This window comes from Geospiza fortis, unplaced genomic scaffold, assembly GCF_000277835.1.
Source record: "Geospiza fortis unplaced genomic scaffold, GeoFor_1.0 scaffold171, whole genome shotgun sequence".
Classification (NCBI taxonomy): Eukaryota; Metazoa; Chordata; class Aves; order Passeriformes; family Thraupidae; genus Geospiza; species Geospiza fortis.
In genome coordinates, this window is record NW_005054313.1 from 1,486,537 (window position 1) to 1,509,351 (window position 22,815).

The 22,815-nt window shown below is 40.3% G+C and overlaps 1 protein-coding gene across 2 annotated transcripts in view; it reads left to right on the forward strand.

The window, feature by feature from the left end:
* Positions 1-970: 970 nt before the first annotated feature.
* Positions 971-22,815, forward strand: part of ARNT2 (aryl hydrocarbon receptor nuclear translocator 2) — a 77,832-nt gene continuing 55,987 nt past the window's right edge. Inside the window, exons 1-6 of one of the 2 annotated variants that reach the window (XM_031055855.1) lie at positions 971-1,058; positions 7,047-7,158; positions 12,784-12,831; positions 15,856-15,900; positions 18,418-18,631; positions 20,483-20,696. In XM_031055855.1, the coding sequence (XP_030911715.1) occupies positions 7,049-7,158; positions 12,784-12,831; positions 15,856-15,900; positions 18,418-18,631; positions 20,483-20,696 (631 nt within the window). In that variant the 5' untranslated portion in view covers positions 971-1,058; positions 7,047-7,048. Of the gene's footprint in view, positions 1,059-7,046; positions 7,159-12,783; positions 12,832-15,855; positions 15,901-18,417; positions 18,632-20,482; positions 20,697-22,815 lie in introns of those variants that run through there. The other variant, XM_005419603.2, reaches the window with a different exon arrangement.

Genomic DNA, 22,815 nt, shown 5'->3' on the forward strand with positions numbered 1-22,815 from the left:
CTGCTCCTCCTGCAGTGATTGGTCTCACATTGTCCCTCAAGCTGAGCACTTGCAGCAATAATTCCCCTAAAGTAGACCAAAAGTCTCTTTTGTCACAGCTTACTTCCAATTCTTAGTCTGCATCCCACCTTCTTTTGTACATCCAGGTGGTGGTGTTGAGCTGTGGGGCACACTAAAGGGTATGGATTGCAGTGAGATCCCAGGACATCCCACATGGATGGCTTGTGTGAACACAGCAGTCAAGTGTGGAGGTACCATAGAGGGTTTCACCTGTTTGACTTCAAAACTTGCTCTTCCAGTCTACTGGTGGGGCATAGGGTTCCAGTCTACTGGTGGGGCATATGGTTCCAGTCTTTGACTTCAGAACTTGCTCTTCCAGTCTCCTTAGGTGTGTCTCTGGCCCTGCATCTCCTGCAGAGTCACAACAGAGAGGGCAGGGAGCGACGTAACTGGATTTGGCCTCTGGAACACCAGTTAGGCCGCTCTCTTAAATGCTTGGTCCCAGTCTCTGCTGAACAGACAGTGCCCTTCAGCTGAGCAGCTCCATCTCATCATCTCCCCCCCTCTTCGAGTGTGCTTAACATTCACCTGTGATGCAGGCAGAGGATAAAGCTCTGATCTTCATTTTGAAAAAGAGAACGTTTCTCTAGCAACTGCTCACCATATGCCCTAATTTATCTTCAAGATTAGGGGTGGGCCCCCCTCACAGCCCAAAGCACAAGGGCATTGTGGTGGAAGGGAAAGTTTTTAGTTAATTAGGATTTTTATATTATTCCTGTCTCAGTAGCTCTTTCCAGAACATAAATGGTTAAAGTAGAAAATGTTAGTAATTTTGCTGCAAATAAATTGATCAGTATGCAAGACGGTTGTCACCGGCTGAATCATGGTCCACAGTTAAGGTAAACAGATCTGTGATGACATTTTCTGAGCAGAATACCAATGCTGCTACATTTCTTCCCAGAGGTTTCTGACTCTTCTTATATGCGGATAAAATTTCTCTCCAAGAAGGTTTTGTTCACAGGAAAGAAATAGCATCTTTGTAAGAATCTTCCTTAAAGGTGGGATTTCTTGTATTTTGTCATTTATTTGTAATCGTAATTCTGTCGAGAGCGTGGCAAGGAATGTTTTTGCTTTTCTGCATACCCTCTCTGTACAGTAGATGTTTTTGATGTGAAGTCTATTTAAAGTGTCTGGCAATGGAATTCAAGTAAAACAGTATTAACAGAGTTATCAGGAACAATGAAAATGGGGTTTCTTTTTTATATTCTTTGAGAACGAGCTCTGTTTTATAATCTCTGTAGTTAATACATAAAGGCAATGACTAAATATACAGCTAGATTTTTAGCATTAGTGTTTCTGTGAAATATTTTTGACTACATGATGGCTTCGTATTTTTGTTGGCATATTCTAAAGTAAGAGCTATGATATAGTTTATTCTTAAATGTCTCTGTGCTAGGCAGAAAATCCCCCTTGCAATTGACTGCAATCAAAACCATTTAGCTGAGATGCATCTAACTCCCGTATGACTTCAGGGTGATGAAAAATACAGTTTCTAAAGAAGTTTTTGAAATCTGCTTTCCGAGAATATTTAAAAGAACATTTTGAAATCACTGTGTACGGTGCTGTTGATGGGGTTGGGAGCATTCATAATTCTGTGTTTAGCCTTAGATCCACATTTACTTGGAGTGATTGACATCTCAGCCATTCTGTGGATTAGTGGCTGGAAATCTGTCGCATTTGTATTGATAAAAGTAGAATTTCCTCTCGTTTAGTCAGATGTTGGTACCTGACTTTAGTTGTGTTTTTTACAGTAGATGCTGAAGGATAAAGGAGCCCTGTGGAGAGCATGCTCAGTGGTACCTGGCATGGAATAGCAAACCTGGAGCCGGTCCTCACAGCTAATCTCAGGGATTCAAAGTCTCTGGGAGTCAGCAAAACCATTTCTCCAGTAGACTTTGGGTTTAAACCTGGCCCTGTCCGTGTCTGCTGTATTTGGGCAAGGGGAGTATAGCTGAAAATAGTGTAATTAACAGAACCTTTTGTAAGATAGACTTAGGAAGTCTTGTCATGCACAGCATTTCAAAGCTCCCCAGCAGGATGCATGGCTGTGGTTTGTGGCGAGGAGCAGAGCAGGAGCACCATCTCTGGAGCTGTGTGATGCTCCCTGTGAGGACGCCTGGCCAAGAGCTGCCCTGCTCTGGGGGATACCTCAGCAAGTCACAAATCTGTGTCACACACAAGACAGAGCTGCATTTCATGCAGTGGATCTGGGGTGGGGCTCAAGATTTAAAGTTTGGGCTTGAGAGCTGTGGTTTAATAATTCCCTAGCAAAAAAGAGAAGTCCAGGTTCATCCTGGCATGCTGCACTTGTCAGTAATTCTTGCTCTGATTGGGGTTCTCGTGCACTTTCATGGTATCCTTGTGCAGCATTTAGCTTGCTCTTTGTGCTTTGCTTTGTGAAGTGCACAGCAGCTGTTTCTTTTTCAGATCTTTTAACAGCTTGAGACAAATGTGGATTTTGGGGGGAATAAATCCCTGTATTTTATCCCAGTATTTTAATGTGCATTTGCAGGTTATCTTTTATTTCAGAAACATCCGTGAATATTTTGGGGTCGACCTAAATGCGGCACTGAAGTAAAGTGTAATGCCCAAACTTTGAATGTCCAGCAGTGAAATTTAAGTCTGAACAGAAATGGAGGGACTAATTCTGCTTTTACATTGTTCCTGGATTAATGTAGCTCCTCAGGGGTCCCCAAGATGAACATAAATATTAGTGGCAGGATCTGGCTTGCTCCCAGACATGACAGTGATAAGACAAGAGCTGTAAAGTGTTGTCCAGCTGGAGGAATGTTCACTAAAGATTGCCAGTGTTGTGCTGGGGTTTGTTCTAATAACATTTCTGTGTTCTTTGGCAGATCTCTACGAACTCTCTAACCTTCAAATGAAATACCGCACGCATTTTTTCAGCAAAAAAATTATTTCTATTTGACACTAAGAATCACCTTTTAAAGATTATAAAGCAATTTGTTCAGAACTCTGCCTTGATGGTTACAGATGATTTTCATGAATGTTCAGCTTGACCTTGTTTCACTTCCTGAGAATTGTACTGTTATGTTTGTGCTTTAATTTTGGGTAGAGTAAGCAACACTTGTTTTATTTCCATTGGAGAAGGGAAGTCCACTCTTTGAAAATTCCATCTCAGAAGGAGAACACCTTGTTTCCCAACACTTGTTGCTGATGAAACACTTCTGTGAGCATCAGTGATAATGTGTATCTGGACATGGGTTTAGATAACCCTGAAAACATGATCTTTATGATTGTTCATTCAACATGACTTTTTTGTTGTTTTTCTTTGTTTGTTTTTTATATATATATCTGTAACCAACTTGATGCAGCAGGTCTGGGCTTCCATACTAATTTATGCTTCAATAGAGTGACTGAGACTGCCCTAAATTTATGTGACTCTAAAGAATTGTGAGCTACTCTTAAGACTTTCTTATGATATTTTTTCTTTTGGTCTGTGTCTCATGCATGCTCCTTTTTTTGTTTTGTTTATGTTAATAGGCTTCTTGGAATGCTTCTCTACCACAGTATTTCTGTCTTGAGACTCTGGTTTATGAGTGCCATTTTTTCTTCTCTCTCTTGTTTTCTTTCCAGAGCATACTTAGACAGGTAACTTCACAGATGTTTAGTCAGGGAAGCAGCTGATTGTTCCATCAGATTATGCTTTTGGCTCTGCCTTCCCAGATTGGCTCTTGTTCTTGAGATAACATATCAACGTTTTTACTTTTCTCACCAGGCATATTTTATAAATGTAAAATTATCATCAAGATCTGCTTCTTTTTTATATTCTCATGAATGAGTAGAGCTGAAAGTAATTTGGGAAGCAGTTCAGATCCATTCCTTCTTCTATCCATATGTTCTTGCAGCCTTCAGCTCTTGCGAGTTAAGTTCTTACAGCCATGACCTATTGTTTACATTTCTGCACAGCCATCCAACTTGGAGTTCCTGACACCCAGCTGAGCACTGAGATCACTTTGTCATCTGTGTCCCTGGAATCCTCTTGTCCTCTGGTGTGACTTGGAACACCAAGGTAGTGAGTGTGTGAGGAGCTCCACTGCTGCCCTGCCTGGGTCAGGTTCAGGGTGTTCTGTGCTCCATGGTGCTGTTACCTCGGAGTCACTTTCTTTGCTGTGTGGCTTGAAAGAGACCAAAGCCTCTTGGTTGCTCCATCAGCAGAACTCTTCATTCTCTTGTGTCAGGAGAGAGAGCCTGGAAAGCTGACTGCTTTTCTCAGAAGTCTATGTGCACCTCAAGCACCTCATGAGAGCTGCAGTAGCTCACACCGTGGGTGATGTCTCTGACATAGGGAGCTCTGAAAAAGAAGGGTAAATTGGGTGTCTTACACACTGATACATGTGCAGATCTGTCACAACTTCATCATAGTGCTGCAGAATGGAAAGTCTTGTGATTTGAAGGGCCTGAGCCTTTCCTGCCTCTTAGCTGAGCTTTCATGTGGCTGAGTGTCAATGCGTCCCCTGATGAATTTATTTTTTCTTCTTGTGCTCATATCTTGGAAATGGAAATTTTTGAAGACGTCCCTCTACAGCACAATGAGCTTGGTTTCATTCTTCCAGGACCTTGAAGGTATATCAGAAGGAAGGCTGATTTGTCTACAAAGTTACTTTTTGTATTGCATTGTCTTTGATGTGCAATTCTGTAGAATCACGCTATCTACACAGTAATTCTTTAGCTTATACCATGATAGACAGATATCTGTTTGTTGTAAAATGTTTTCTTTCATTGTATTTGGACTCTGACATAACTGAACCTCTGATTTGGCCTTTCCTTTTACCTTTTTTCCCCTCTTCAAAAAAAGTACACAGTTCTGTTTGTCCTTCCTACTTGAATCTTGATAGCTGCCCTTGCCTCTTATATTATCATACATGTATGGCTGAAAATAAGTGCAAAAAACAACTCATTCTACCTATCTACAACCACCTAAATTGGACAATGATCAAAACTATCTGTCTAGGTCTCCCTGACTTGTCAAGAGTGAGAGCAAGGGCTTTACAGAAAGAGGTTTGCTCAACCTGTTTTGGATGCACCTCTAAGCATGGAATGCATAAAGGAGAGCAAGGGGGCTTTGTTTCCTTTTTTGGTGAGTTGTAAAGTTATCTTAAACAATTAGTTTTGGCTTTTGGTTGCAACCATTGGTGTGTTTTTTCATCATCTTTGGTTTAAGTTGAGGAAGATGAGGTTACAGGAGTTTCTCATTGCAGTACAGTATTGTTCTTACTCTTAAAATATTGCTCAGAGATCATCTGAAATTGTCTTACAGTTACTACTTTAAAAAAATCTGATCTCCTTAATGATCTATACTGAAATGTGTTTCTGAGTGACAGGGACACTTTGCAGGTAGATTTATTATGGTTTTTACCATCTGCTTTAATAAATGAGTGAGCAGAGCATTTCAGAATGCCCTTCGGTTCTACCTGTGAGAGATGAGTTTGAATGTTCTGAGTGAATTATGGGCATTAGACAGCTGAGGGTACTTATTCTGGAAATAGTGATTTACCAGTTGTTTGCATGCTGATGCTTTTATTTGTCTGGAGATATGCTAATGTGCATAAATGTTGTGTTTCCACATAGCTGCAGCTTTAGCCACTGTGGAACTTTCTGTGATGTGGGGGCATAGGCAGCAATCTCATTGTTTGGCCTTGCAGACTTTGTTAAAAAATATTGGATTGCTCTGTTGCTTTTTAGTTGAAAATGAGTTAATAAAACTAAATGTACTAGAAGAAATCTATGAAATCAGTGAACAGATAAAATGTTATTGTTTGAAATGCATAATGTTGTATAATGGATGTGTATAAAGTGTGGCAGAGATGGAAGTGCTCTCCAGACATAATGAAAGAACATGGATTCCTGTTTCCATAATTGGAGTTATTTCATACTTATCTGTTGGGGAAAAATAGCAGGATTTTTTAAACAGATTTGCTTTCCATTAGTAATTATATTTAGCTGTAGCTCCAGATACCTTGCCAAGTTTTTTTTTTTAAGTTGGAAGGAAGATGCATTTTCTTTCAAGATAATTAAATGTTTTGACTGTAGATTTTTCCTCCTGAGTGAATAAAGTACATGTGCATTAGAAAAAAGTTTTAATTGCTCATATAGTTTATAAGAGTTAAACAGAGGAAAAACATTCTTAATCCCATGCTTAATATGGGATAGAAGAAAAGGGTATAAATATGTTATATTCCACTTTTCTTTTTTGAAGTGTAATGAACTGTTATTAATAGACTTTAGAAGTACTTGCCATTAGCAGTCTGAAAACCATTGCATAAGGTGAGCTTTTGCAGTTTCTCACATCAGAGTTTTGAGGTTTGATTAAACCTGTGGCTACACCTTGAGCCCTGGCAGAGGGGTGAATATCAGCCTGGATTTTGGGCTCAATTCAGCTCGGCAGGACACACACAGAAATGCAGGAAGCCTTTGAACTCTTCCAAGTTCACTCTGGCCCTCTGAATGCCTCCAGAGTATAAATAATAAAAACCCGTATCACCTGATAATTCATCTCTGCTCTCAACTCTTGGCCTCTCTGGCAAACTGAGTTTTTGAACTTTTATTTTTCTTGGTACCCTGGTACCATGATCTGCAGTTTCATTTGTCTTGGGGATTCAGCTCTGCATTTCTGTACAAGGCACTTTAACTGTTGTAGAACGTTGTTGGCCTTCATCTGACAGCCTCTTTGAGACTTAAAATGAGAACCATCAGGTCAGTGGAATTACAGAGATACCTACCTGCAATTCTCTCTGTCTCCCAGGCACTATAATGTCTGTTGACCTAGCTGGGCTTTTTGTAAAGGATCTGTGAATCTGCTGGGTTTTAGTAGGAGAGCTTTACTTTTCCGTAGAAATAAAAAGGGAAGCTTTCTCTGTTTGTTTTGGGTAGGGCCTGTCTCTAATGTTATCAGCAGAGGTTTCTCATTGAAGGTAATGGATTAAGGGATTTTCCCCACCTCTTCCCCTACCTGTACCTTACAGAAATGGCCTCAGATATTCCTGGCTCGGTGGCCTTGCCAGTGGCTCCCATGGCGAGTGGACAAGTGAGGATGGCAGGATCCATGCCTTCCAGAGGAGGAAAGCGTCGCTCTGGGTAAGCCATCTCCTTTTTTCACATCTGAAACTGGAAATTACTTGTATTAGAAAACTCAAAATGCACCTGAATACATGTGTGTGTTTATTATGTAATGTTGTATTTATGTAAGCTGCATTATGACATTAGTCACTGATGTTTTGTTTTTCTCTTCAATGCATCTGTTCTTCCTGCAAGATCAAACTTGCTGATAAGCATATGGCTTGTTGTTTGGCTTGTTTCAAAAGATTTTCAGGTTTGGCAAAGCATCCAGAAAGGAGTTTGGATCCTGTGGCTGTTGTAGATATAATGAATGCGTATTGCCTATATCTGTTTAATCTCACAGTGATTTATCAAGTGAAAAAAGGTAGCAAGATTGAGCATGAGGACTTGCTCAACTTCATCTGAAGGTTACACTTGGAAGCTCTTAAAGAGAGGTCAGTTAAAGATGTTTTCTTTATAGTTCCAGGTACAGAAATAGCATGAGAGCTCACTCTACAGAGATTGGACAGTGATATTCTAGGTCTCACTGGAAGCAGCACAGTCTTCTTCTGGGAGAAGGGCCTGAATCAAATTCAGCCCTTACACAAGTTTGAGGGCTCTGCTGAAGAAGGAAATTCGTTTTATCTAGTGTCAGAGGCTAATGTGGTATAGGGGTAGTTGCCCACATCAAATTGTAATAGTAATTCTCTCTGTTAGGAAAAAAGTGTAGCAAGAGCTTGAGAAGAACAGAAAACTACTTTCTAGTGTTAACAACTCCCTCCTGTTTTTATCAAAGGCTGGTCACAAATAGTCATGCTCTTTGGATGATGCTTTCTCAGAGATAACTGATCTGAGAGTCTCTTCAAAAGAGATTGATTAGTCTTATGTTTAGTCCTAAATCAGGCAGTGGTGGGGCTTAACAGGATCAACAGTGTGAGTGAAATCTTCACTGGGGAACACCTAAGGAGGACATTATTCCTTGCAAGAGCTGCTCTAGGGATTGTTCACCAAGGTATGTTGCCAGTTCTGTGTGTCTGCTCCAGTAACAGTGCTGGAGTCCCAGTCTGGGAGTGAATTAACAAGGGGAAAGGTTGACCTTGCCTCCAATGCAGAGCGAGGTTGGTGTGATGGAACACTCTGGATGGTTGTTCTGAGGGATGTTCCTTTGGGCAGAACAGTTTGAATATCTCCCCTCACTGAGTGCCCTTCTTATGCTGAGCTAACTGTATGAAATTGAATTGAGAAACTCCTAAAATCTGTCTTTGACAGGCATCACATTCTTATTTTCAAGCTGCTCAATGAGAAAACCTTCTTAAACTTGCACTCAAAAGAAAAGACAAAGCATGAACATCTTTTCATTGCTACCTAACATAGATAAGGTTTTGTACTTAAGTTGCAGGATATTTGATCTCTTTTTTGATCATAAACCATGTCAGGTCTGAATATCAGTTTGCAATTTACTGTTGCCAAGGTTTGATGCTGCTGACTGTGAAATATTCTGATATTAAATACTGAATTGATATTAATTGAAATGCTTTAACTGTTGCATTTTAAGTATTGTCATCTATTTGTGAGAAGGTGAAGTGAGGAGAGGGTGGGAGGAACATAAAATCAAATTATTTTAAATGTCTTTAACATGTTAATTCACTGAGTAAATTAGTATAGATTCACTTTTATACCTGGATCGTGGTATTTCATCTGTGCACCATAGCTCTGAACTAATTGCCTTTCTCCAAGCCTGAGCTGAGAGTGCTTTCTTTTATTATTATTTTTATAATTTTTTTAATGTTCCCTCTGTGTTTATTCAGACCTTGAGGGAAAGAATGCCTGCTGTGTCTAATTCCTCTGAGCTTCTCTTTGAACAAAGTTGCAACTAACACTTGGTCCTTTCACTGCTGTTCTGGTGATAGATCTTGGTACACCCCAGTCCTTGGGCATTTTAGGAGTGTTCTGTGTCAAATAAAGGAGTGGAGCTAGTGTACACAGCCAGCTTTCCCAGTTTTGGTTATCTCTGAAAATTGTTTCTTTTTTCATAATTGCTGAGGCAAGCTGGCAGAATAATTGCTGTGTGGACTTGAATGTAGATCAGTCTAAACTCATTGGCTGTCCAGAAAGTGTTTCTGCCGTGTCGGCATTTAGCTTCATTGACAGCTTGGAAAAATATTTTTCCTCTCTATAAATTATACCAACTACTTCACGGAAAAAAGTGACAGCATAAGATAATGCACTGCAGTGGTCAGTGACTATCTTAGATAAATGCACCCTCAGTTCTTTATTTAATGTGGTTTTAATTCAGGCTTTGCTGTATTAGAGGCTAAGGGGCTCTTTCACCTTCCTGGGCTGCCTGTACTTGGGCAGGGAGGGTTGGGGTTTTTTGGATGAGTTGGTTTCAGTTGCATTGGTTTTATTTTGGTTTATGGTGTAGTCTTGCCTTTTCTTGGAACCAACACTATCAAAATCTGAGGAAAAGAGACCTCACTCCACCATTCTACCCCTCAATATTGTGCTGAATAAAAGGCTGTAATACAGATCCCCATCTGCTTCTCAGTGCATTTGCTCCTGACCATTCCTGCCTGCCCTCTTCCTATGCTGTGTAATCATGGCAAGCATCTTTTGACATTTCTTGGGAATTTTACATAGAAATTGTGTTGCAGTGTTGAAATCCTCTTGCATGTCAATTTTTTTAACCTGTGCAGGTACACCTTGTTGGAGGCGTTTTGGTTTGTGGTTTCTTTTTTTAATGAAAATGTTTCTAATTGAGAATAATTAATTTTTTAAAGTATTTTTATTACTGTATTTATGGTAGCTACACATCTTCTAAGGAAAATACATTTTAATAAGTACCTCATGCATCAGGCCTTTTCACGATTGATGTGAACAGTATGAAAGAGGAAAACAAGATTTATGCTGTCTCTTCAAAACAAAAGAGCATAGTGCAGCTCTTTTTTAAAGCCTCTTTTTAATGGGAATTTTAAATGAAGATAAAAGATAGTCTTTCTGAATCTTCTGAAATGATGTCATTTGTCTTCTGGGAGGCTGCTTCTACTGTTTTGGTAATGTGCAGTATATTCTATCTAAACAGAAGATCTTATCTGTCAGGGTATGAGGAGGTTGATGGAATATTATTTTTACGTGTTCTGCTGTGTTCTGCTAAAGGTTACAACTGATTCACTGCCTTTCCTTCTCCCTTGCTGTAAAGCACAGCGGATCAGGCAGGACACTGGAATCAATGACTTTAAATCTGAGGCGTTTTTTTAATGTTTCAAAGAGTTTTTTCATTTTGCACGGTGAAATTAGGAAATGTGTTATTAACAAAGATGGAACAAAGATACATTTGCTGTTGAATTTTTTTAAAAGTACTGATATTTTAAATGAAGTTTATGTTCAATTTTTATATGAAAAAAAGGGTTTGGATAGTTTAACAAAGCAAAGGCATTATTTAAAGGCTTAGTCTGGTGCAGACTGATATTATACCCTTTGCATTCTGATTCTGCTGTGATGAGCCCACTGTAAATGTGGGAGGTGTTACCTGAGGATATTAACCCATCAAGAATCTCCTAAAGGAAGAAGCTGATATCCATCCATGTAAATAAATAAGTGTGTTAGTGGCCCTCACTCCCTCTGAGCTGGTGATATAGTGCAGGTAGTAGGATCAAGCCTTAAGCTGTTATCATCATCATTAATTCCCCGCATTGTATTCCAGTAATAATAAACTAGATTAAATGCAGTACAGCTAATATTTGATTTTGGAGAAAACCCATCCCTTAGCACTCAGCTGGAGTATTTGGCTGGAAGCTAAATAAATCATAGAATCATATCCACTAAGGCATGTGATCTCAGTGTACTGGAGAGGAAGGAAAAGAGTAACAAAATTAATCTGTCCCAGAATAAAGCAGTGTCTCATAAAATCCCTGAAGAAAAGGCTTACCCCACAGGTGTGTAATTTTTTCTGCAGCCTTTTCCCCCAGTTTGAAACTGGGTGTTTCTCTCAGATGTGTTTCAGCTGCCAGTGAAACCCAGGTAAGGGTGTGATGCTTTTGTGAGTGGCTTCAGGTGGAGCCATCTCAGTGCTGCCCTCCCCTTGTAAACAAACAGCTCTCCTTAACATTGACCTCTGCATTTTCAGTGCAGGTAGAAACATTGCAATTCCTATAAATGGGAAGGTTTTTCTGGAATGTCACATTATTGCACATGGGGAGGAAGCAGGTAGGTGAGAGGAGACCCTGGGCTATACACATGTGTAAATGTTAAATTTCTGGGAATGCTGCAAGGGAATCAAGGGGGATTCAGGCTGCTGGTGCCACATTTGGGGTGTCAGCAGCAGCTGGGTCCTGTCTAATCTGCAGCCCTGTGGCAGAGCTGAGGCCACTGGGGGTCAGTGCTGTTCTGCATGAGGCAGCTGAGGGATCATCACGGAGCTTGGAACCGGATTTGGTGCTAATTAGGTGAGCAAAGATGTAATTTATAGTGAAACCGACGATTGCATCAAAGCTAAGCAAGTTAAATACACAGCTTTTCTTAAAGCTCTTTGGGGAAAAAGCTCTTTGCTTCCTCCAGAAATGAATAATTGGTTTTCTCTTTGCTTCCTCCAGAAATGAATAATCACTGTTACCATCTGGAAAATATTATTGTAACATTTCTAGTGCCATGTCCAATTCCTGTGCTGACTTGCTGCCCTCATTCCAATTGTACAGAGGTTGCTGTGACTCAGACACATCTTTTATGGGCCAGTCTCTCTTGGTTGTCAGAATTTAAGAAGGAAGAATTTAAAAGAATTTAGGAGGGTAGTGCCTGACTGGCACTTCTCTATGCTGATGTAGTTTTTGAGACTGTTTTTGCATTTCTGTTCCCACACCCTGGACATACAAATCTCAATTTGTAATATGTAGGAATCATTTTAATACTGGGATAAATATCATTGTCACTTTGAAGGGTTTTTGCCCTTAATAGAACTTATACCTGTTAATATGAACAGTATTAGAGACATGGAATCTGTAGTTGTATGAAGTTTTACTACACTGAAGGGATGGAAAGCTTAGAGAGTTAAAGAAATCTGCAAACATGTTTGCAAAACAAAATGATACATGAATTAAAAGTGATTGATCAAGGTCTGTAAATCATACTGATTTTTTTATTAAAATAAATACACTAATACAATAATTGTATATGATAGTTTTATATCAGCTTGATTGTCTAGTTTAACGGTGGAGTTACATCATTATATTTGGATATAAATATTTATCCACTTATTTTTAGAGGTATACAAATGTCTAAAATGCTTTGTAAGTTACACAATTGTATAACTTTGTAGTGATAATATCTATGATACAATCACACTGCCTAATCAGAATCTAATTTAGATGTCTAAATTAGGAAGATAATCTTCCTAGTGTGTCTGTGTAAGAAGTGAAGAAAGAGGTACCTGCTTTTTGTGGCTCCCTGGAGGAGTCAGACTGGCTCAAGGGATTTGACTCTTCCACAGCCTTGAGAAGGTCTGGGACACAAATCAGCTGATGAGTTGCTCCTAGCTCTGGAGGGGATGAGCAAGACTGGAATCCTCAGTCCTTAACACCTCTAGGCAAAACACTGAGAACAGCTGGCTTGAATGTTCATGCCACCATTGTCAACACCTTGATTGCTGATTTGGAAATCTTGCTTTTACAGAATGGACTTTGATGATGAAGATGGGGAGGGGCCCAGCAAATTTTCAAGGTGAGCATTTACAAAAGAGTTGACCAAATCACTGATTTCTTTCAGTGGGGAAAGACAGCTGTCACATTACTGATGTTTGAAAATCAATATAAATATGGGTGAAGAAATTGCCAACAACTCAGCCCAAATATTAGTTACTCTTTTTATCAGCTCCCTCTGAAAATTAGGCATTCTGGTAGAAACCTGCCTAATGTAGTTATTGGCTTATAAAGCTGACAGCCTGTGTGTCACAGTTTCACTCTGCAGCTATATCAAATGAGAAAACTTGTGATTTTTAGCTTATTTCAACTGCTCTAGATGGACTTCAGTTATTTGATATTGCTGAAGTTGTCTTTTGGCCGCTGAAAATGAAATTTCATTTCTAATTTATTTCAGGTGTTAATTGCTTGTTAAGACAATTTGACAGATCATAGAGGTGGATTGTTTTTTTAAAAGTTAGTGAGCTTTACATTATGTACCATTAGGTGTAACTGAATAGTAAAAATTGACAAAAGTGTTAATTCACATGGAATATTCAAAGCTAGAAATAAACAGTAAAGCCTCATTGCCATTTTTTCACTTTTCCTTGTTTTTTTTTTCCTGTTCACACTGTTTGCATTTTTACATTAGAAACCAAGCAGCTGCAGTGAGGGGTGTAGATACTTTGAGGCATGTGGGTAACTGCTGATTATCCAAATTGTAATTGCAGCTCTGTAGCAGCAGCCATGTTGCAGCACAGCTGTCACTGTAGGATTTAACAGGGTCATTCCAGTCTGAAAGAGAAGTGTGCTGAAGATCCACTGTGACAGCATATCATCATTTACTGGACAAGACCAGCAGTGCTTTTGTTTGGTTGATGTCATTTACAGAACCAGTCCCTGGTGTTAAAACTGGTGATTTGATGGCTTAGTCCTAATATTTGCACAAGACACATGTTAAGGGAACAAGATTTGTGAGGAATGGGAGCTGCTTTGTGCCTGCATGAGCATCAGGGTTTCTGGACACACTGATACACATGTGTTGGTCCTTCCCTGTTCTGGTTTTGGCCTTTCAAAATTTGGTGGTGGGTTGAGCCAATAATTCCATCGCTTTTAATGGAGAGGTATGCTGTGCTGTGCTTTGACGTAGTTGATTTTAGGTGTCAGATCAAAATCTGATATTTAAGTCTTCTGCATAGAACCCAGATTGTTCTGTTTTTAGAGAGCACAGAACAACCATGCAGAGACACCCAGGGCTACGTACAGACATCCTCTTCAAGTTGTTCCCTTCTCCAGATTGCTCACATGACTTACTCCTAGCTTGTTTCAGTCAAAATTATTTAGTTATCAAAGAGCTGCTGTTTAAATGTTGAAGCTAAACCAGCTGGCTTTGACTGAAGTGCCTGAAGGAGCACCTGTGCAGAGGTCAGCTGCGAGACTGGGAGGGAAAAAGCAGTAGTTGGAGGCAATAACATCTTCAGTTACTGCAGAGAAGGATGAGTGGCCAAGGCCCAGGCTGGTGGGAGCACAGGAGTAGTGGTGTTAGCACAGTGCTCCCTGGCAGGTGACACACTCTGCTTCTCAGGGCTTCCAGCTCAGCTCAGGTATCCCTGCATGACACCCCATCTCACACAGAGCCCGTTCATGTGCTTCTCCTGTAATGTGCCCATTCCTTGTTGAATTGGTCTTTTTGCTGAAAATTATTTGGCCTCAGTCTGTTCTGTGGGCAGAGTCAAGGGGAATAAAGTCAAGGGGAATAAAGATGTTGTCGCTTGAATGTTCTGAGGGTGCTGGTGTTGAACACAGCATAAAGAAATACAGCTCAAGATTGCTTAAGCTTTGTCTTCACTGTTTGGATGAGGAACTGGCATAGGTGGATTCCTTAAAATTAGTTTTAATTCATTTCAGACAGAAAAAAAGTAAAATTTAATTATTGATTTGTTAGAAGAGGAAAGCATGCCCATTTAGGCTGTATTACTTTTTTAGCTAATACATGGGACCTTCATAGGCTGTCTGTTGTAACAAATTACATCATTTTGGAGAGGTGTAATGTTAATATAAAATCTCATTGAGCTGTTCTTGAGCAGTTATAGTCTTTACTTCTAGAAAAGCCATTACCTTATTTTTGTGTTTTCCAAAACATACATTTTGTGTTTTGGAACTAGAAGTTTTGTTTCAAACAAATGAGTCTTGCCATAACTACGCTAGCAAAATCTGATTTCAAATGATTAGTGCATTTTTTAGGAAAGAGAGAGAGGAGGAGCAGCATGTCATTTTTTACTGAAATGTCACATTGCTGCCTGTCTTTGGGACAATGCTTCAGAAGGTGCAGCGTTAGTCCCACTGGACAAAAGTCCCATTGGTCTGGATTTCGTCCATAAAGGTGCTGCTCAAACACCACACATACCTGCCTGGGCATCCAGCTTCTGTTGATTTGAGTAGGAATGATGTGCCTGTTTACTTCTAGGGAATTAAGCCAGTTTAAATTTCACTTCTATTTACCCAGCAGTTTCACCTGCCTGCCTGCCTTTTGCCAGCCTCCACAACAGTCAATGCAGTGTCTGTACCTACAGAACTTTTTTCTGGAGGCTCCCTTGCATAAGGCATCGCCCTTCAGCCGTGTCTCTGCCCTCCTGTGTTATCTGTAGACCATCAGTGCCCTCTGCTGAATGGAGGGAGCTGTGGTTGCAAGCTGGAAGAGATACAGCCCCTTCACTTCCAGCACAGCAATGAATATTTCATGGCCTGCTGTGGATAAAAGCTCACTGGTGTTTTCTGTACTGGTGCTGCTTGTTAAGTTTCCCAAGAAATCAGTGTATGTCAAAGCGTTTGCTCAAATCCACTGAAAATGTGTCTTCTATTTTTTTAAATATACAAATGAAGTTTCTGGATTGGCATGGCTTGGATCAGGCTCTGTGTTTTCTTTGCTGTATCATTCTCATTACCTTGTTTTTCTTGCTGTTATTTGTAATGGTTTGCAGTTGTGAATTTTTTTGCTTTCTGCTGTGTATTGGCTGTCATGCAATGCATAACCCCTCTTGACTGATGTACTATTTTTTGTTTCTAGGTATGATGGTGATCAAATCACTGGTGATAAGGAAAAGTTTGCAAGGTAGGCGTGTCCCGTAGAGCTCTTCTGCTGAGAGAAAAGAGGGGGATGTTCGTGTCCCTAAAATCTCAGTACGTGTGCCTTAGCTTAGAGAGATGGTTGTTCTGTTTTAGGTGGGATGATGATCAAAGTAGTGCTAACACAGAAGAGAAAGGTAGGAAAAAGAGAAGTCAAATATGGTTTGCCCCCATTTTTCTTTTATATGATGCTGTTCATACTGATCTTTTGGCTGTTCCAAAACTGCTTGAATACAAACCCATAGTGGTTTTGGATCAGTTCCCCTGTATCCCAAAATTTAATATCCCTTCGTAATTTCTGTATAAAAACAAAGTTAGAAATGACAGAATTAGGACATCATTCTGTACAAGTTTGTGAATGCCAGGGTTCCTAGGACACTTTGGAAAAGCAGCACAGCCCCTCTTTTTCTTTTCAGACTTTAAAATTTAACTAGTTTCAGGAAACTTTTGGGATATTGTCTGCTTGAACATTTCCACAGCCAGTAGATTAACATGCTATTACTTTCTAGCTTTTAAGATCATAAATGAAGTGGACTATTGGGATACTCCATTTCTCTCAGGAAGTTTTACAGTCTTTTTGTTTAGTCTCTATAATGGTTGTTTTCAATGTCCAGAAGTACTAAAATACTTGAGTGGTAGACAATGTATTATGTACTTATAAGTGTGAAATGTATGTTGAATCTGTCTGTTCTTTGTCTCTCTCTCTTTTTTTCTTAACCACCGCTTCTGTGAAAATGCTGAACTTAGAGCAAGCTTTCATCATGTAAAAATGCTTTTATCTTCCCTGTGTCCACATTTATCTGCATGTACCAGCTGGCATGTACACACGTGTGCTCTGTGTACATGTGCAGTGTCACACCAGCTGTGTGTGTGACCCAGCTCCCCCTGTTCCTTCCTGCATCTGTGCAGACCCGCACAGGGGCTGTTCCTCTGCCAGCTGAAATGGAAGGTTCACTATTACAGTGTCCTGGACAGTGACCTCAGGCAAGGCTTGGCTGTAATTTACTGAGCATAGCTGGATTTTCTGCACATCACGCAGTAAGCATAGGAATAATAATTCTGCATGTAGCCCTAACAAGTGTTGTTTCTGCAGACTGTGCCTCATGCATGTAACACCTGTATGTGCAGGGGCAGGATACCCAAAGCAGGGCAAGCCCTTGCATTCCTCTATTCAGGAAGCAGCATACAATTCTTTCCTGCATTTAAGAAAAGGCTTAATTCCTAAAAGTATCCAAAAAGTGTGCCAAGCCTAGCTTCTGCTTTCATGGTCAGTCTTCATAGCAGTCAGCTCCAAAGAATGTTGCAGTTTCTTTTAATGTTGTGTTATCACATCAGTCAATGCTGGTGGACTCTCCAAGTGATCACCTCTCACATCTTGTTGGATCAGCCAGCGATCCCACAAGACAATGCCATGCACAGCTCATTGAAATCAGTGGAAGATGCTGCTTTGACAACTGAAGCATCATCTACCTGTCGTGTACTTGTATTTAGCTGCCACCTGACAGGTACAGTATGAGAAGAATAAGTGCTGGGCACTGAAGCATTCTAGGTCCATTTGGACCATTTCAGATGTATATATTGGTGTGATTCATTAATGCTAATCAAGCAGTGGTGATTTCCAGAATGGGAAAACTGAACTCTGAGATGTTTATTTCTGAAAGATTCTGGTGGGTGTCCATTTTGGAATTTCTCAAATTTGACTCACCACCTCAGCCATATGATTTCTCTAAAGGATGAGAACATTGCAGCCTAGCCCAACTTGGGGCAGCATCAAGTACTGTCATTGTTGCTTCCCTGCTGTGCTAAATTGTCCCTGAACATAAATTCCAGTCTATGTCTGACGAGCCAGATGTTTACTTACTGTCTTTCGTACTTATTTTATTTATTTATTGGGATTTTTCTTTTTTTTTTGGCATGTACTGTTATCCCATATATGGTCCCAGTGCTGCAGTCTGATCCTGCAGGCATGTAGTGACTCCCTGCAGGGATGTGGGGTGTTCCAAACAGCATTGTTTGGGATCTGTGTTGTCACTGGGTGGGCTTTTTTGATAAGTCAGTGCTGACATTTCCTGCTGACCTGATCCAGTTGTTAGTGAGAGGTTTCCTCTAAAGGATGCCTTTTATGAGAAGCTGAGAGATGCATCACAGCAAATCTGGGAGTTTGACTGGAGTTCGCAGATGTTAGCTCCTCACATATTTCTACTTCATTTTTGTCTTTAAACCAAAGGAGATTAAACTGGTTAAGAGATTAAGGCCACAAGCCAATAAATAGAAATACAGGTTCTTTTCACAGCTATGGGCAAATCATATTTATCTGTCTGTGGCCTGGATTTTCTGTCTGTAAACAGAGGGATAACAGTGGTTGGCTTTGTAAAGCACTTTGCTCTCCTAGGGTGCAAACAGCAAAACAAGTGCGAAGCATTATGATTCATTACCTCCAATTGAGATTCTTACCCTGCTCACGTCTCTTTCCTGTTGCTTTGGTGTTTCTTTAAATGCTCAGGGAGAATCACAGTGAGATTGAGAGGCGCAGGAGGAATAAGATGACCCAGTACATCACGGAGCTGTCGGACATGGTGCCCACGTGCAGCGCCCTGGCTCGCAAGCCCGACAAGCTGACCATTCTTCGCATGGCTGTTTCCCACATGAAATCCATGAGAGGCACTGGAAACAAATCTACTGATGGAGCTTACAAGCCTTCCTTTCTTACAGAACAGGTAGAATTTACAAAAATGTTGGTTTTCCCTGTTCTTTTTGGTGTTAAAAGGCGTAGAGCCTCAGCTTGATCCTTCACTGTAGTGTAGCAGCTGGTACCAGTTACGTATCCAAGATGTGGATACAGACAGTTTTTTGTGACTGTTTGGACTTGATCTTAACACTACGACAGATCTTCCTTTTTGGAGAAGCAAATTAGCATTCTTACCATTGAGATTTGTCCATCTGAAAAACAAGTCTCTCGCTGCCTCAAAGAAAGGAATTTTCACCTCCAGATTTGGGTTCTTCCCATCCTAACAGAGATTCTCTAAAATAAGTAAAAATTAGTCTGGAAAGACGCACCTCTCTCTCTGGGGATTAGAGGAAGGTTGAAAACATCATTTAGTCTTAATGTTGGAGTTCCCAGCAGCTGAACTGGGCAGAGATGAATCCCATCTCTACTGGCTGAGGTACTTCTTGGTTATGTTTTTGATAGAAGAAGGAAGATGCACCCAGTGCTTGAAGGAAAACTCTGTTTACTGAACACATTGAAAATTCCTACCACCTCCATTGTTTTCAAAGTCCTATGGGTGTAGCGCTGATTTTTGTGGTCTGAAGTGATTTAAGCACTTACACATGGAAGTTATGGCTGGAGGCAGTACTTCTTTTTCTTAGATAAACAGCAGCTGCTGCTGACCCCTCAGTGTTCATGACTGCTTATTCCTGCTCTCCTGGAGTGTGTTTCTGGAGGGACTGTGCCATTCTGCTGGTGGCACACCCTAGTCACTTCTCATTGCAATTTTTTCTTTTTTTAAATCTTGCGGAATTATAGAGTTTGCTTTCATCTTTTTTAATAATGTGCAAAACTGATTATACTGTCTTCAGTATAGTGTGGCCAGCTGTGCTATGAGGTTTTTTGTTTAGTTAGTAGCTCAGGATCAATGTGCTTTCTCTGTAACAAAGCAGCAGAAGTTGACAATCTGTTGAGTGTTTCTTGAGATGAGTTATCCATTTCTTAGTAGTTAGTCAGGTTTTTATCCTCACCTTATCAGCTAATACCTACCACTGGAACACTAACCCTGCTGAGACATCCCACCTGGAATGAGACTCCATGTTTGAGTTCCAGGTGCAGGATCTTAACAAGCTCTGGTGGTCACTGGAGCCACCAAAGGCTGTTCCAGCTTCTTTTGCAGGAATTGGAGTGGTAGTTGTCATCCTTTGCCATAAGAGGGTTTCAAGCTCTGTTAAGGAAAGGGAGTATTTCTGGGTGATGCTGAGGCTTCACACTCATAGGCTGGAAAACCTCCAGAACCTTCTTGTGTAGTGGCTCAGGGCCATAATGGAAGAAGAGGCTGGGGGTTCTTTCCTAGTTCCAATTACACTTTCTGCCTTTTATCTGGTGACTGTTTAATTTACAAACAGAGCTCATCCTCAGCAGGGCCAGGGAGAACCAAACTAGAAAGTCGTATGGCTTTCTTTCCAACTAAATTATTCAGAACTTTTAATTAAGGGATGAATTTGCCATGAGTTAGAGCTGTTCATTTCCTCTGTTTGTAGTCTGAAATATCTTTTTATTTTTTAATGTTAGATGCCTGTCACAGATTATACAGTGAGTATTAGTTGTTTATTTTCTTTAAGTGCATGGAGATTACCAGATGAAAGGCAATAATGGAAAATAAAATGTTGTTTGTTATTGAGATGGGCAATTTATGCCTTGCTGCAAGTTTGGTTGTATTGTTACATCAGTGAAAATTTCTGTCTCGGTTTTGATCATCTACTAAGATCACAAGAAAACAATAATCTCTGACAGTGACAGACGTTATATTTAATTCCCTTTACTTGCTGGCATTCTAATCAAATCCTTTCTTTGGAAGGAACTGAAACACCTTATCCTGGAGGCTGCAGATGGGTTCCTGTTTGTAGTTGCAGCTGAGACGGGAAGAGTGATCTACGTGTCAGACTCGGTGACTCCCGTGCTGAACCAGCCGCAGTCGGAGTGGTTTGGCAGCACTTTGTACGAGCAGGTTCATCCAGATGATGTGGAAAAGCTGCGAGAGCAACTGTGTACATCTGAAAACTCCATGACAGGTCAGAAATGGCTGATGTGTGCTTCCTGGGTGCTCAGGATCCCTGGAGAGCTTTTCCTGACATTCAGAGTGCCGGGTGTAAAAATCTGGTTGAAGTGAAACTCGGCTAGATTAAATTGTGTTTTCTTGCAGGCAGCACAGTAATATAAATCTTCTTTTCAGTGACTGCATTTTGCTTCCTATTCATTGACTTCAGTCAAACCACCTTCATGTAGCTCTGCATTCAAACTCTGGTTTGGAATCTGGATTGTTCTCAGACTTGGTCTGGAAATCTAGATTGTTTTCATTTAATCCTCAATGAACTTGTGACTTCTTGACAAGTATGTGTTTCTTTGGGGCAGTGTTTAACTTGAAGTCAAAAATCGTACTTTAGACTTTTCTGTTTTCATACAAGTTCCTTGTGGTTTGCTAATTGGAATCTTGAAGGGAAAAAATCCAGTGTTTGGCAACTAAAAATATACTGAATTTTAATCATGAGGCTCCTGTGCAGCAGTGTAAGTTACCTGAAAGTTGACTACCTTATGTTGCACGTAAAACTAAACCAGATTCATATCTACATCTCTGACTTTTGCAGTTATTCATGCTCAAAGCTGCCAATGGGAAACTACCTTGTCTTTAATAGGATATGTATGGTAGAGCTGTGAGAATTAGCTAAATCCTGTTGTAACTCAAACTTGGAAAGGAGGAAACTTCTCTTTTTATTCTTCACATATTCTGTTTATAGCTGAAGGAAAAAAGGTAGGGGATAATATTCAAAAAACCCCTGATCCTTGCAGAAGTCACATAATTTCTCTTTGCTTTAGTAGTTAAGATTTCTGACCTGACTTGTTGGAAGTTTTGTTGTGTTTCATAACTCAAAGGACAGAGATCCAGTTTTGAGTGAACCTGCGCACTGTTTACAGCTTCCATGTCAAAACAGTGCCAAATTCATGATTTCCTGTGGTTTGAATGTGATGTGGTTTTGGCAGAGCTTTCGTGTATTCAAATGGGAAGCTCAAAGCAAAATTCTGTGGTGAAACTCCAGATGGAAAGAAACCAAGTGAACAGTTAGGGGAACCTGTGCAGGGTAAAACAGCTGAGTTTCATACCATGAGACTTGCAAAAGAGCACAACCTCTGTTTTTATTATGTAGCCTGTAATACATTTTAACATTCATCCCATCTTGTCCAAGAAGCAATTACTCCAGAGCCTCAGTGAACAGTCATGTTTTGACTTCCAAAAGCGCTCAGTTATGGGACTTAACCTGCTCAAACCAGAGCTCGACTAGACAAATGCAGAGCACTTCTGAAAACCCAACTCTGTACTTTTTCCAGCCTTAGCTATGGGCTTTTCTTCTGCACTGGATTGATCTGTTGCCAGTGGAAAGAGCAGTTCAATAGTATTTATAGAGCTAAATCTTTTCCCTGCCTGAATCTTTTGGAGTTGTCAGATTGACACAGAAGGCCTGTAAATCTGGTGTACATGGACAGCTGAACATTTGCCCAGCATGAGGAAAGCAGGGCTGCCTGCTCAGCTTTTTGAATACTTTTGTTTTAAAGGTGTGGCTGGTGAAGTACAGTAATTTTGTTTACAAGTAGTTCTGTCAGTTTGTGGAGCATACAGACCGCCAGAAAGTTGTAGATTTATTATTTTAAACTTGTATTTGCTCCACTCCACAGAGAAGCAGTCTTCTGTAAGGGATGTCGGTCCAGGCTCAATTTGTTTATAAACATCAGGCACCATCACTCTTGCTCCTTTGAGATACCTTTCTAGGAGAAAGGTGATTCTCGAGTCCATTCAGCCAGTTACACTTCCCTTGATGTAGTACAGGCCATATGGAGAGCAGCAGATTTGTAACAAGTACTGAATGAAATCTTGCAGTGACCTGAAATAACGTGTGTCTTAGTGACATTTTAAAAGATGTCTAGGAGGCAAATGCATTTCCTCTAATTTGGTGTTTATTAAACCAAGTTTTCCTTGGCTTTCCAAAGGCGTGTTTCATGCAGAACAAAGGGCAATGTAGAGCTTGAAAGTGATGGAAACAACAAATTGCATCTAGAGTGTTTTTTGCTCAGAGTGAAGTTCACTTCAGGCAGTAGGAATATCCTCATCTTGTAGTGACGTCTGGCTGTTGAGCACAG